Raw genomic sequence first — 15,649 nt, forward strand, 5'->3', positions numbered from 1 at the left:
AGTGTCACAAACATAGGTAGGAAGGGATTGAACAAGGGGGATAAAACCGTGTCGAGGTATGCAGAAATGAGTTTGGTGGGGCAGGAGCAAGCTGAGACAATGGGTTTACCAGGACAGGAAGGTTTGTGGATCTTGGGTCGGAGGTAGAAACGGTAAGTGCGGGGTGTGGGAACTATAAGGTTGGTAGCAGTGGATGGGAGATCCCCAGAGCGGAAAAAGCTGGTGTGCTTTCTTTGTGATTTCACCAACATGTTGAGCCACGGGCAGATCCTCTGAGCATGTACTGTACAGAATTCCGTCAAGCGACCAACAACCGCCTCCTTTGTTTCCCTGACTTTGATCTCAGCCAGTCAAGCATCTGATGGTTTTGCTTTCACAGATGCTGCTTGGCTGCCTGGGCTCTTCCAGCGTTTCTGCTGTTGCTTCAGATCCCAGTGTCCGCAGTCGTATCGAATTTTCCACTAACCTTGGTTAATTTCTGCCAATGTCAATCCCGACGTCATCTCCGGGCTGATGAACAGGTGGCTCCCGCCAATCCGTCAATCAACCCCACGCTATCCTATCTGCTCCACACCAATCGGCTGGTAGGTTTGGGGCGGGGCGATGTTGCCGGTTGCCCCGCCTCTGAATCCGACCTCTCACCAGATGATTGGAGCATCGGCTGCCAAACACGGGCAATCCAGTGACTGGACAGGCTCATCTGTTCGGATCCGCGCGCTAGCGCGTTCTGGCCAATCGAAGGGGGGAGGGCGTGGCAAGATGGCGGTGGTGGTGTGCGGTGGGCGGCTCGGCTGTCGGCAGCTGCTGTAAGTTGGCGGAAGGCGGCGCTTCCCGGAGCTGAGGGGTTAGGTTCCCGTGATGGAGGGCAGGGTCAGGGCACGATAGGGCTGTTCGCGATGTGGGGACAACCCCGGCCCACAGTTACCCTAATCCTCCACTCTGCGTCCCTAACGCTTCCCTCAACTCCTTACTCCCCCCCCCAACTTCTTCCTCTTCCATTCCTGCAGCCCAGTCTCGCCCCTCCCCACCCTTCTGACCTCTGCTTCCTCACTACCCGTTCCCGACCCCCTGCTCACTGTCACCGTCTGGTGTCTAGATGGGAAAGTTTTCCTTCCCATGCACAAGCTCTGTAACCTACATACACACTTATTTTGTATAAATACTTATTTTAAATTAATATATTTCCATCGTAAAAAGTGGGTTACAAATTTGATACAATTTTTCCTTCTAAAAGTCGCTGTTCATCTATATTGTTTTTCTATGGGAGTGTGCAATTATATCAATTCTACCCTTCCCCATTCTTGGAATTGAATTAGAAGATCAGTCATGACCTTAATGAATGACAGAACATGGTTCAATGCCAATTTCACTACCTTTCCTTACTTTCACGTGGAGTACAAAATTAAAAGCGAATGAGTGACACGTGAATGTGCGGGAAATCAAGCATACGGACCTTGTCTATGTACAGATAACAGGAATTCTGCAGATGCTGGAAATTCAAGCAACACACATCAAAGTTGCTGGTGAACGCAGTAGGCCAGGCATCAGACTGCACCTCTTCCTACAGATGCTGCCTGGCCTGCTGCGTTCACCAGCAACTTTGATGTGTGTTGCTATGTACAGATAGATTAGTTTACTTGGGTATGAAATAGTTCGGGAAAAACATTGTGGGGGGAAAATTTTGTGCTTGCTGTTGTACTTGTAGAACATTACGCCTTTCAAACTTCTGCTTGCTGACCTACGTTGCTTTCCATTTACGTTGCACCTATTTTAAAATTCTCATTGTTTTTGAATCCAAAGCTTGCCCCTCCCGAATAAACATCCTTACACCCTTTTTATTACAAAAGTTTATTTATCAGCATTGCACAATAATCATTTTAGTTACATATTAAAGTACAGTTATTACTATCTGCAACATATTCATGTCGCTGAGGGGCTCCTTACAACATTTTTTATATCCCTACAATCCTAGGTTCTTGAACATCCAGGAATTTAATCTGTCCATCTGTGGCTTTTATTCCACTGGAGGAGCTTAAGAAGCTCTTAATGCAGGAATGTGCAGTTAATGGAGGAATATGAGTGTTATGTTAGTAAAAGAGATTAGATTGACATTTAATTATTAGTTCAGCAGATTGTTGTGGGCTGAGGGATCTGTTCTTGTGCTGTACTTTCTTATGTTCTATGATACTTTAAAACAATTTTTTATTGAGATTTCCTTAATATTTTTTTGATAAGTAGCAAATAAGTTCCAATGATTTTAAAACTGCAGAACAATATGGAAATTAGAACTGATAAATTAATCTTCAATCAGTCAAACTAAATGTACCATATAGTAACAACTACGCATTCTGTTCTACTTCCATTTTTCAGCAGCAGAGAAGGACATGCTGCTGCTGTTTTACGTAGTGTTTTTCGCTCTTATCATCATCAGGTATCATGCCCAATTTGAGCTTTGACTGCCATGGCCCACACACTCTTGTTTCAGGTCAAGTGGATCAATTCATTGATATTCATTTCCAGTTGTCTGGCTGCTGTCTCCATCATCATTTATCTTTGCCTTCCTTTTACTTTCTTCCCTTCAATCTTTCCCATAATTACCATGCATTCTAACTCCTCTTTCCTAATCACATGTCCAATGAGGTTACTAGATTGATTCCTGGGATGGCAGGACTTTCATATGATGAAAGACTGGATCGACTAGGCTTATACTCGCTGGAATTTAGAAGATTGAGGGGGGATCTTATTGAAACGTATATAATTCTAAAGGAATTGGACAGGCTAGATGCGGATGTTGGGGAAGTCCAGAACGAGGGGTCACAGTTTAAGGATAAAGGGGAAGCCTTTTAGGACCGAGATGAGGAAAAACTTCTTCACACAGAGAGTGGCGAATCTGTGGAATTCTCTGCCACAGGAAACAGTTGAGGCCAGTTCATTGGCTATATTTAAGAGGGAGATGATATGGCCCTTGTGGCTAAAGGGATCGGGGGGTATGGAGAGAAGGCAGGTACAGGGTTCTGAGTTGGATGATCAGCCATGATCAAACTGAATGGCGGTGCAGACTCGAAGGGCCGAATGGCCTACCCCTGCACCTATTTTCTATGCTTCTATGTTTCAGCGTGGAGTAGACCCTTCCAGCCGTTGGAGCCACACCGTCCAACAACTCCCTGATTTAATACTAACCTAATCCATGGGACAATTTACAATGACCAGTCAACTCCAACTGGAGGAAAGCGGTGCGCCCGGAGGAAATTCACCCATGTAGTACGGGGAGAACATACAAACTCCTTACTGGCAGTGGCGGGAATTGAACCTGGATCACCGTACTGTAAAGTGTTGTGCTGGCCACTACACTAACCGTGCCACCCCATGAACACCAAACTCCAATGCCCTGAACTGTACTGTATTATAATTTTTGGACCCACCATGCCTCATTTGACCTGATGGCAGAGACATCTAATTATCCCAGTCCCCTTTTATTCATCTAGAATACTGTAAATATTGTTTCCAGCTCAATATTGACTTATTATTCAATACCCCATGAACTGGATTTGAAATGGCTCAAGTAGCCTTTTTGCCTTTTTTTCTTGGTTCCCACAGTATAAGAAAATAAAACATCTGGTTGCTTCACTCCAGTCTGATGGGCTTCGTTGAAGATGGTGACTGCTAACTATTAACGATCTGCTGGAATTAATGTTGTAACCTTATCTACAGGATCTTCGGGAACACAACAAGATTGTCTCTGCTACACAGCCCCTTCAGAGTAGTTGACAGAGGATTATATTTGTGAGTAAATGATTGAAATTGAACACGTTATTGAAAAAATAGACTGTAGCTTGCTCTTGCTGGTTTTACAAGGTTATAACAAGTCTGTTAATACATCTAGAACAGCTGGTAAAAGTCCTGTGTTTATTTTTGTCATAGACTGATGGAAACCAGAAAGAGTGCGTTTTTGAAAGAAACTTCCACTCACTCTCATTCCCCAAATCCTTCCCCTTAGCCTTGGTAAATTTTCCTTCAAATTGTTATCTCTGTCAACATATTCAGTGCCCCACCCATCCTTGAGAGTGCTGCCATATTTCTTATGCTATTGAATTTCTAATTCAAGTTTTCTTCCAATATTTTTTTATCCTTCACGTTCCTTGTGCTATAGTTTTGTGTGACCTTGCCCACTTTCCAGTTAGCAGGTAGTCAAATCAGATTTATTATCTGTGTTTTGTGATTGTAGGACAGTGCCAAGATATAAAATTACCGTAAATTTCAAAAATAAATAATAGTGTAATTAAAAGGAATAAGGAGGTTGTGTTCATGGACTATTCAGAAATCGGATGTCAGAGGGGAAGAAGCTGCCTGAATTCTTTCAGGCTCCTGCACCTACTGCCTGATGCTAGTGATGAAAGGGGGTATGTCCCTAATGGAGGATCCTTAGTGATGGATGTCACCTCTTGGAGTTGTCCTTGATGGCGTAGTTTCTCTGGTGATGAACCATCTCTTTCTACAGCCCTCTGCAGCCTCTTGCCATCCTGTCCATTGGAGCATCCATTATCAATCAGAATACGCTCCACCATATATCGATAGAAATTTGTAAGAGTCACAAGTCATTGCAGCAAAGTTGGCTTTATAGTCATACCTTGTCCTGCTGGATTAAAAACCTGGTCCTTGCTGGATAAAATTCCTTGATTGATCAAGCTATTCCTTATATGCAGCAGCATAGTGGTAATGTTGCTGGGCTCGTACCCAGAAGCCTGGCTGACTGGTTCGTAAGCATGTCAAATTCCACATGCTATCCGGACGATTTAAATTCAAGTAGTTTAAATAATTCTGAAATAAAAATCAGTATCAATAAAATACGTAGTTAACCAGGGAAGGAAATCTGCTATCGGTACCCAGCGGGTCATAGATGTCACTCCAGACCCACTTATATGATTAACACTGAAATGGCTCAGCAAGTCAGATGGTTCTGGGAGCAATGAGGGAAATTGGTAGACCTACCAGTGACACCCTAGTTCCCATAACTAGATACAGAAAATAACTCTTCTGATTATGCCAGCATTTGACATTGATTTTTATTTTTCACCTTGATAAGAATGTAACGTTAGCAATGGGGGCACCCTAGCCCAGCTGGCCATTCAAGCTGCTCCTCATTTAATATGATCATGGCTGGTTTAATCTTGACTTCCGCTTCATTTGGCTGTCTGTTTGCCATAAGCTATGATTTCCCCTAGAAGAAAATGTTGCCTTTTTACGTTTAAATATATTTAAGGATCCAGAGGCATGCAGGAGTTATTGCTGCTCTGCCACAGATCCGACAACCTAAGTTCAATTCTTACTTCATGCGCTGCCCGTGCAGAGTTTGCACATTCTCCTTATAACCATGTGCGTTTTCCCTTCGGTGTTCCGGTTTCCCCCTACGTCTCAAAGATATGCTGATTGTTACGTTAATTGACTGCTATAACTTGATGGGGGAATCGATGTTTGAGGGAAAAAGAATGAGACCAATGGAAGTACCCTGAGCGCCAGAATAGATTTGTTGGGCTGTGTGGTTTTTTTCTATCTACGTTGGGGAAAAATGAGCAAAAATATAAAACAAATGAGCATTCTCAGTTTTCAAAGTAGAACATTCCAAAGGTACACAGTCCTCCAGAGAGGAAAAATTTCTCCTCAATCCTATCTCCTTATTCTGAAATGATGTTCAGATTTGTATGTGAAGGACAACATCTCTACCCTATACAGCTCCTTTCAGAATCTCAAGTGTTTCGGACACGAGAAGTTATGCTGTTCATATTCTTTCCATTAAGACAATGTAATTTGGTGTCATTGCTGTCTCTTGTTTCTCTGGGAATCCTCATACTTTGCTGTTTTCTTTAAAATGTTGCAGTAGTAAAACTCTCCACATTGCCAAATGGCACACATCATTAACACGGAATTAGCTGAGTGAAGGGCAAGTTCCAGATGGAACTTCTTTGTGCTGGTGTTCGTTATGAATGAGTGGCATGGTATTGTAACAGAATATGTGAATGCATAAGCTGGCAAGCAAGGTAGAGCAACTAACCTTGTGAGAGGTGGGAGTGTCTCACCGAAGCCCCTCCTGGAATTTCAGAAGCAGAATCGAGTTTATTGTCACTGACTTCATTGTTCCTTTCCACGCCTTGTGGTATATTGGGTGGCAACCTTGCCGTTTCTTTAGCATTTGTCTTTTTTATGAGGCCGAGTTGCTGGCTCAACGCTCGACCCAGCATAGATGGCAAGTGTGCAAGGACCCAGCTGATTCGAATATGGGGCGACTTCCCTCAACATCCGGCGTGGATGCCACCACGCCACCGGCTGGCTTATCACTGACTTACATTGTGTGAAATCTGTTGTTTTGTGGGAGCAGTGCATAAAGTGACTGTGGATCACAAAAATATATAAGTAGTGCAAAAGAAAAGCAGTAACAAGATAGAGTTCATGGGTACATGGATCATTCCAAAATGTGATGGCAAAGGGGTATCAGAATCAGGTTTAATGTCACCGGTATTTGTCGTGAAATTTGTTGTGACACGGCGGCAGTATATTGCAATACATAGTAATAAAAACTGCGGTTTACAGTAAGAAATATATATATAATATAATTAAATAGTGCAAAACAAGTAGTGAGGTAGTGTTCATGGGGTCAGTGTCCATTCAGAAGTCTGATGGCAGAGGGGAAGAAGCTGTTCCTGAATCATTTCTGAAGCTGTTTCTGAATTGTTGGGTCTTCAGGTTCGTGTGCCTCCAAATAGAAATGCTGAAATAACTTTCCCCTGAAATTCAAAACAAAATTAGATACACCAACATTGTATGCACTTAAATATATTGGTAGCAGTGAGATGGATGCCTGATACATGCCTTACCAAGAATACAAGTTTCAGAAACCCAAGGAATCCTATGGTGTATGGAACAAGTTAGCATTTATACAGCAGAAGCTAAATTTGTTCGCAACATTTGTTTCATAGATTCTTCTGGATTCTGTCTTTTCTCCCTTGAAACACTGACAATTTGTCAAGCAAATTCAAAACACTTTGGCTGCTGGAATTTCAAAATGAAAACAGAGAACACTGGAAACACTCAGAAAGCCAGGCAGTATCTGCAGAGAGTGAGAAACAGTTAACAGGCCAGGTTGGGGGTCTTTACTGAAACTGGAATAGCTTTGGTGGGGGGTGGGGGGAGGGAAATGCTAAAGGAAAGAACAAGCCTTAACTGGATTAGTATTGCAAAGCAAGCATGGGCTATTGGGGGAGTGGTAGCATACGTATTGTAGTTTGACATTTTTCTTCTGATTTCCTCTACTCTTGTTCAGACTACACTGTCTATGTGGTTCTGTTAGCCCTCATGTTTTGGCCATGCACCCTTTTCGTACCGTGTGTGTACTTTGACCCATGCCCCAGTAGACTGCTTGGTTCGAGGGTATTTTTAGAACATAATCAGCTCCTTCTCTTGTTTGGTACCCATGTTTCGACTTTTTGCAGCTCCTTTGTATAATGATCAGGAGATAAGAACCTACAAGTGTGCAGAAGCCAAGATAGCCCTGCCCTACCACTGTTGAAGCCCAGGGGAGGCAAATATAGGAAACTAGAGCCCTTTGTAGGTGTGTGGGGGACTTCAAACTTGCCAGCTTTTGGATGGTACTGTTACTGGTTTATTATTGTCACATATACCATGATACAGTGAAAAGCTTGTCGTGAATGTTGTTCATCCAGATCAAATCGTTGCACAGTCCATTGAGCTAGAATAAAGTAAAGCAATAACAATGTAGAATAAAATGTAGAAGTTACCGAAAAAGTGCAGTGCAGGTAAACAATGAAGTGCAAGATCATAAGAAGGTAAATTGTGAGGCCAAGAGTCTATTTTATCATGCGAAGCCCTTTCAAGAGTGTGACATCAGTGGAACAGAACGTGTCCTTGCGCCTGGCGGTATGTGCTTTCAAGCTTTTGCATTTTCTGCCCAGTGGGAAGAGGAAGAAGAGACATGTTCGGGATGGATGGTGTCTTTGATTATGCTACTCGCTTTTCTGAGGCAGCAAGATGTGTAGACAGAGCCCATAGGGGGGACACACACAAAACGCTGAAGGAACTCAGCAGGTCAGGCAGCACCTATGAAAATGAATAAACTGTTGATGTTTTGGGTGGAGACCCTTCATCTTGATGAAGAGGTTCGGCTAGAAACATCTGCTTATTCCATTCCATAGTTGCTGTATGACTTGCTAAGTTCCTCCAGCATTTTGTATGTGTTACTGTGGATTTTCAGCATTCAGAGAATCTCATGTGCCCATAGAGGAGAGGCTAGTTCCTGTGATACGCCCACAGTTTCTTACCATCACATGCACAGCAGTTGCCATACCAAGCCATGATCCATCCAAGCAGAATGCTTTCTGTGGTGCATCAGAAAAAGTTGTGAAAAGTCAATGGGGACATGATGAATTTATTTCACCCCTTGAGGAAATAGAAGTGTTGGTGAGCTTTCTGGCCATGACATGGTTGGAGCAGGACAGACTATTGCTGATGCAAGAGCCTATCCTTAATGTTATGTGGGTCTGTCACTTAATACATTTTTAAATGAGTGTTATGGGGACCCAGACCCCCCCATTTCATGAACCTTCCCCTCATTTCCCCCTCCTATAGCACTTCCACACCCCTTTTCCCCAAGCCTTATTAACAGTCAAAGCCAATCGCTGTAGCCACTTGTTAAACTATTGGAGGACACTTGTTGATGCTGTTGAGGTAAGTGAGTACTACTAGTGGTACCAAGCAGGTTGAGGCTAGAGGTGTTACAACTGTTTTATTTAGAGCTAAGCCTTTTCAGAAGAGATCAAATAGATGAGCTCAAAATCATGATGCAATCCCTTAGGACAGGGGTTCCCAACCTTTTTAACGCCATGGACCAATACCATTAAGCAAGGGGATCCATGGACCTAAGGTTGGGAATTCCTGCCTAGGGGCAATGTGAAGGCTCTCATTCCAGTAGGATTGAGAACTAGAAGGCATTGTTTTAATAGGATTCCCAAATTGGATTCCGTTGATCTCTTGATCAATCTTGTCATGGCCCTGGCACCTGATTGCCTGCCTGCACTGCATGCTCTGTAGCTATCACTGTATACTGCATTTTTTCCTCCTTATTACCTCAGTGTACTTGTGTTTGAAATAATCTACATGGATATCATGTTTGAAAAATAACTTTTCACTGCATCTCAGTATGTGTGAGAATAATAAACCAGTTTACCATTTGCCAAGGGTAATCTGCTGGTGTGACCTTGAACATGCCTTCTGAAAGTATAATGGGAGCAGGTGGAAACTTTCATGTAGAGAATATGTTTAAGGCTGTGGGCAACAAAGGCATGGGGTATGGGCTTACTGGATGGAGTTTTCAAAGGTATATCACAAGCACGATGCTTGGAAAGTCCTCTTTCCATGCTATGCTATACGAGTGAATTGCAGAAATAAAAATGGAACCAGATTTCAATGATGCTGGGTATCATGATTAGATGCAGTTTTATGTAGGGTTAATACTATTTTGTGGTTGGGACTGTTGGTGGGGGAATGAGATTGAAGTAAAATGACAGTTTATTTTTCATTAATTTAGTGAAGCTGTATGAAACATATAAGGTGATTTTGATTCCCCATTCCACATTCTCTCTCCTGAAGGTACTCCTGCTGGAATACAACTTTGCTGCCACCAACTGGCAGGAAGTCTCAAATACATCTCCTAGAGGTTACCCAGCATGTTTGAACTAGACAGCTTCATCTAACCATAGACACAACTGTAGCTGAGATCAGTTTCGCTTTTCCAACCATAGATGACAGTAGATTTTGATTTTGTATGGAATCTGGATGATATTTTGCTGAAGTCCGAAGACTCCACATGCTCTAAGAGGAAAAAGAAAGTCATCTCACGTTTGTCTTAAATGAATGACACTTTATTTTGAAATGGTGACCTCTGGTTCTGTAGAACATGGAACAGTACAGCACAGGAACAGGCCCTTCCGCCCACAATATTATGCTGAACTAATGACACCTCATTTCTTCCGTCTGCACATGGTACATATCCCTCCATTCTTTGGATATTCATGTGCCAATCAAAGAACCTTTTAAATACCTGTGTTGCATCTGCCTCGCCACCATCCCTGGTAGCACACTTCAGGCACCCATCACTCTCTGTAATAAAAGTCTTGCCCCCAATACGTCCCTTGAACTTGCCCCTTCTCACCTTAAGTGCATGTATTCTAGTTTTAGACATCACGACTGGGTGAACAAATCCAGCTGTGAGAGGCTATCTGTGCCTCACTTAGTTTTATAAACTTCTAACAGGACTCTCCTCAGCTTCTGCTCCTCAAGTGGAAAAAAAATCAAGATTGTCAAACCTCTCCTTACAGTATATGCCCTCTAGTCAGGCAGCATCCTGGTAAACCTCTTCTGCACCTTCATCAAAACCTCCACATCCTTCCTATATTGGGATAGACCAGAATTTAATCCAATATTCCAGATATGGATTAAGCAGTACTTTATAAAGCTGCAGTATAACTTTCTGGGGGACATCCATATCTATTCTAATCATCAAACGCCATCCATACCAGACCCATTTACGAGCAGTACCACAGCAATTTTCGTGCTCATCTAGATAATTCTTATATATTATGAGAGATGGCCTCCAGCAGGTAAATAGGCAACGTGTTCCAGATTCCAACCACTGGGTAAAATATTTTGTCTCCCTTAACCTCTCTTTGCCATAAATTTCTGCCCTCTCTATTTTCTTGCTGCCTACTCTATCTATGCCCCTTGAATATATACAACAAGTCTAATCTGTCCAATCTTTCCTTGTAAGAGAACCCCCCCCCTCCATTCCAGGCATTACTAATAAACCTTGTCTGGTCTGCTTCCAATGTATTAACATCTTTTTTAAGTAAGACTAGTAGTGTACACAGCATTCCAGATGTGCTCTTACCAGTGCCCTGTATAACGGAAGCATTACCTTCCTAATTTTATATCCAGTTTCCTTGGCAATAAACAATCACATTCTATTAGCTTTCTGAAAGTATTTGCCACAGTGGCATTTTTGCCAGCGTTATAAATCATGTACTAGGACACCCAGGTCCCTCTGAACAATAGACAATAGGTGCAGGAGTAGGCCATTCGGCCCTTGGAGCCTCACACATTTAAATAAAAGGTCTCATTTTAATTCTTCCTGGAAAAATCAACGATTTCACATGTTCCCACACACTGCATTTGCAGATCTCTGCCCACTCATTTACCCTCCCTACTTTCCCTCACAGGTTCCTTGTGTCTGCTTCACAACTTTCCAACCTGTGCTTGTGCCATCGACACAGGCAGAGTGTTGAACCTGATTTTGTGTGGCTAAACCTCACCGATGATCCATCAGCGAGCCTTTGAGACACTCATGTACAGTTACAATGTGTTCATTAGATCGAAAGGAAGGAAGATATGCCTTTCACCACTGCAAACACCTTACAGTTAATGAAGCACCTTTGAGGTGGGATTATTATTCTAATAGGGCCCCATTTTGTGCACAGTTGCTCCTACAACCAATGAAGTGATTGCACAATCCCCCTTAAAAATATTGAGTAAGTGATGAGTATTTACCATACTTCCCTGCTCCTGTTTGAAGTTGTGTTTTGAATTATTTTACATTATCTTGAGGGAGCGGGAAGGCTTTTTGTTGATGTGAAAGACAGCACTCCATAGAGTCTTATAAGCATTGAATACTGGCCATTCAGCCCACCATGTCTATGCCAACCACTGGGGACATTCTCAAATTAATCCCATTCTGCCTCATAACCTCCTGCACTTCAGTGACTGAAATGTTGATCTAGGCATTTCTTAAATGCTGTCGATGACTCTTTCCATCGCTCTCACGGGTAGTGTTTTCCAAGTACTCTCAACACTTTGGGCAAAGGAGTTCTGGTATTGCAGCTCTCCCTCTTCTAACCCAGGTGAGGGCGTGCTACGCACTGAGGCAAACTGGATGGGGGGTCAATCAGTCTTGAAATGAAGTGGTTATCCATGTGAGAACGCTGAACTCTAAACTTTGGAGCTCATCAGCATTTAAAGGGTTAAATCCATGGGTGCACTATATTTAAAAAAAGATGTGATTCAGCTGTCAATTTTCCTTGTACTGTACACTGTTAAGTCATATACATCTGTACTTAATTTATAAAAGAAGTTAATGAGAAACTTCAAACAATTTAAATGTCAATTACAAAGAAAGCATGGTTTGAAAATTCCAGTAATCTGTCCATATTGGGATTCAAACCACGTTCCCAGGTGTATATAATTCATGGCAGATGACATTCCAAAGATCCAATTACAGAGGTTCTGCTAATCTTCAACGCAGGATTGAGTGCAGGAGCACACTGAGCATCTGTCACGCCATGTTGTGGCTGCATTGAGACATGTGCTCGAAGATATTACTGTACATAAACTTTATGTCACGTTAGTAATGAAGTTGAGCTTCAAAGTTATTAGTTCCTTGGACAGATGAGAAATGTGAACTTTACTGTGCTTCTGTAGTTTTGCAGCAGAAAAGAAAAATGAGCCTCTGGATTATAAAAGAAAGTGTAATACTTCAGTTCTTTGATTTTTGTATTACAATATTTATGTTTTATGTAGCTTTTTAAGGTGCTTAGCTTGGGTGAATTGCCTTTGAAATTGAGTTGTGTGATGTTAGCATGATGCATGTTCAGCCAGGCCATGCATTGTGAAAGGTACATTTCCTATTTCTGCTGAGCGTGAGTGTCTTTCCTGCTTTCTAGTGTGGGCTGCAGTGTATCAGGGACACCAACAAGCCAAAGATTAAGTAATATCCCGAAAGAAAAAAAGATTGACTGCAAGTATGAAGTCGACAAGTGATGAAAGTAGCCCTGAGGTTGCCAATTAAATAGGCAAGGCCTGGAACTGATAAGTTAATGGGCAGTTTCCCCTTTTTTTTGGCCAGCAAAAGCTTTAAAGTACAGGTTATAAAAATCAGAAGTGTAACCTATTTCCTACAACATATCCAATTAAGCTGAGCCACTTAGACTTTGCAGACTTTGTCTTTCTTCTTTCCTAGTTTGGGTTAACTGATAGAGTGCTGAATTCCTAGAATCATCATCAAGATAGTTCAGTCAGTGAAATACAGACCTGCTTGCTTTATTCATTTCAAATTTAGGAAAAATACATTTCAAGCTGCTTTTACATATGTCACCATGTGATTATTCTGAAGCTAATTAAAATTAGATTTTATCACAACAGCTGCTCATTTTAGGTAAATGATGCACCTTGGAAAAAAAGTTAGTTGCTACATTTGAGTTTTAATTTTTGCTGAGCTGGGGAAATATATTGACTTTCTCTTGTGTGCACCACAAGTGATTACAAATTTAGCACACGTCCTTCTGTTGAAAGTAACAGATTTGTGTAAATAATATAATGTAGTATTTGAGTTGTTAGGCTTCATTGTATCCTTCATTGTTGAATTATTCCTTGGAAGTGAACTCCAGGCACAAAAACAATAACTCCTATTCGAAGAAGAGCAGTGGAGTTCTTTCCAATATCTAGGTCCAAATCTACCCTTCACCACTGGAACTGATTATGAAGTCAGTATCTTCTTGCTCTTTGTGGGATTCTGTTGTGCAAGAATTGGCAACTGTGTCCAATGATGATAATAGTGACAACCTTTTAAAACTGCTTTGACTATAAAGTACTTTGCAATGTTCTGAATAAGGTGCTATGTAAATGTAACTCAGTCTTGTTTTCATCTTTGCCACCTAGGATTTCATGCTTTTAGGTCTGTGGCCTTAAACCGATCATGTATAATGTTTCAGGATCATTTTGCTGAAAAGTCTAAATTCGAAAATGAAATTGTCAATAAAACATTTAATTATATTAATTTCAGTTATTGAATATTGACAAATTAAAGTCCAATATATCTTCTATTATTGCTCAATATATAATTTGTGGAGTATACTTTGATTTTGCTATTGACGGTTTTTTAATGCTGTTCTTTACATTGATTTCCATATGCAGCATTCTTATGTTTAGATTCTTGTATTTTACAGAAACCCTAATCTTAAAATGGATATTATTTCTATGGCCCAGGGATCTAATAATTCAGCTCTTGAAAGTTCAAGTGAATTATTTGATGAAGGATCCCTCCCACCCTGCTCATGGACTGTTTGTCCCACTCCCATTAGGGAGGAGTCTGCATAGCATCCACACCAGGACCACCAGACTCAAAAGGTTGCCTTCTCCAAGCAGTAAGGCTGATCAACATCTCCAGCCATTAACCTCCCCACCAAAACCCTACCACCACTACTTTATCACTTCTTATCAGGGTCAACTTGTGTACAGACACTCCTGTACCTAGTATCACTTTATGTACATACAATCAATCTATATATATATATCTTGTGTATTTATATTTTTTTTATTATTGTGCTTTTTATCTTATTGATTTTTTTGTGTTGCATCATATCTGGAATAATAATAATTTTGTTCTCCTTTACATTAACTGGAAATGGCATTAAACAATCTTGAATCATGAATCTCTGTTTGTGCTTTCTTTCTTAAATACTTTATTCAGTTTGAATTATATCAGCCTGTATATTTGGAGTGACAGAGCCTCGGTTAAAAAGTACCCCATTGACAAGGGTGCGAGAACGGTGAAATAATTGTTAGTGCTGTCAAACAAAGCTGGCTTTATGATAAATGGCTTTCAACATCCACACCATAAAACTGGCCCCTGCCCCTTGGCTTATTGGTTGGTAAATTTTATTGGGTGTTAGTTGTGCCTCAGTGGATCACACTCTCACTGCTGAGTCAGAAAATTGTGGGGTTCAAATCCCGTTTCAAAGGTTAGTTCACAAAAACTAAGCTGTAGTGCAGAGGGACTTCCATCTTCAGAGTGAAATGTTAAACCGAAGCTTCTGCTGTCAGATGGATGAAAGCGATGCCATGCAAGTTTTTAAACAAAATTTCCCAGTTGAACTAGTTAATATTTATCCCTCTTCTAACTCCATTAAAATTGGGTTATCTTGATGCCATTACAATATTCTTTGCAGGAGCTGCTATGTAAATTAACTGCCAAGTTCCGCACGCTACAACAGCAACTACATTTCAGAAAGTTCTTTATCGATTGTAAACGCAAGAAATTCTACAGATGCTGGAAATCTCGAGCGACATACAAATGCCGGAACTCTTAGGGAACATCTGTAGAGGAGAATAAACAGTTGATGTTTCTGGCCCAACCCTTCAGGACTGGAAAGGAAGGGGGATAGAAGCCAGAATAAGAAGATGGGTGGGAGGGGAAGGAGTACAGGCTGGGAGATGATAGATGGATGAAGTAAAAGGCTTAAGAAGAAGGAATCTAATAGGAGAGGAGAGTTGAACCGTGGGAGGAGGGAAACCAGAGGGAGGTGATGTGCAGGTGAGAAGGAACATGAGGGTAATCAGTACGGCGAATAGGAAAAAAGAGAAGAAGAGGGGAGGAGAAATTACCTCTCCCAGTTTCTTAACTTATTTCCCTACCCATCTACTCTTGTTCTTAAACATACTGTATTGATATAGCATTCTGAATTAGTAGAATGTTTCAAGGTACTTCTTGGAACTGTTATCTAAGAAATGATGATGAACTTAGTATAACTTAGAC

The 15,649-nt window shown here is 41.4% G+C and overlaps 1 protein-coding gene across 2 annotated transcripts in view; it reads left to right on the forward strand.

The window, feature by feature from the left end:
* Window positions 1–748: 748 nt before the first annotated feature.
* The window catches only part of clybl (citrate lyase beta like), a 153,749-nt gene continuing 138,848 nt past the window's right edge, over window positions 749–15,649 (forward strand). The window contains exons 1-2 of one of the 2 annotated variants that reach the window (XM_072258847.1): window positions 749–806; window positions 3,598–3,783. Coding sequence is in view for 1 of the 2 variants with exons in the window: in XM_072258846.1 (XP_072114947.1) it covers window positions 760–806; window positions 3,712–3,783 (119 nt within the window). In the remaining variant the exon portion in view is untranslated. The remainder of the gene's footprint in view (window positions 807–3,597; window positions 3,784–15,649) is intronic. The other variant, XM_072258846.1, reaches the window with a different exon arrangement.

Source organism: Mobula birostris, chromosome 5 (genome assembly GCF_030028105.1).
Source record: "Mobula birostris isolate sMobBir1 chromosome 5, sMobBir1.hap1, whole genome shotgun sequence".
In the NCBI taxonomy this organism is placed as follows: Eukaryota; Metazoa; Chordata; class Chondrichthyes; order Myliobatiformes; family Myliobatidae; genus Mobula; species Mobula birostris.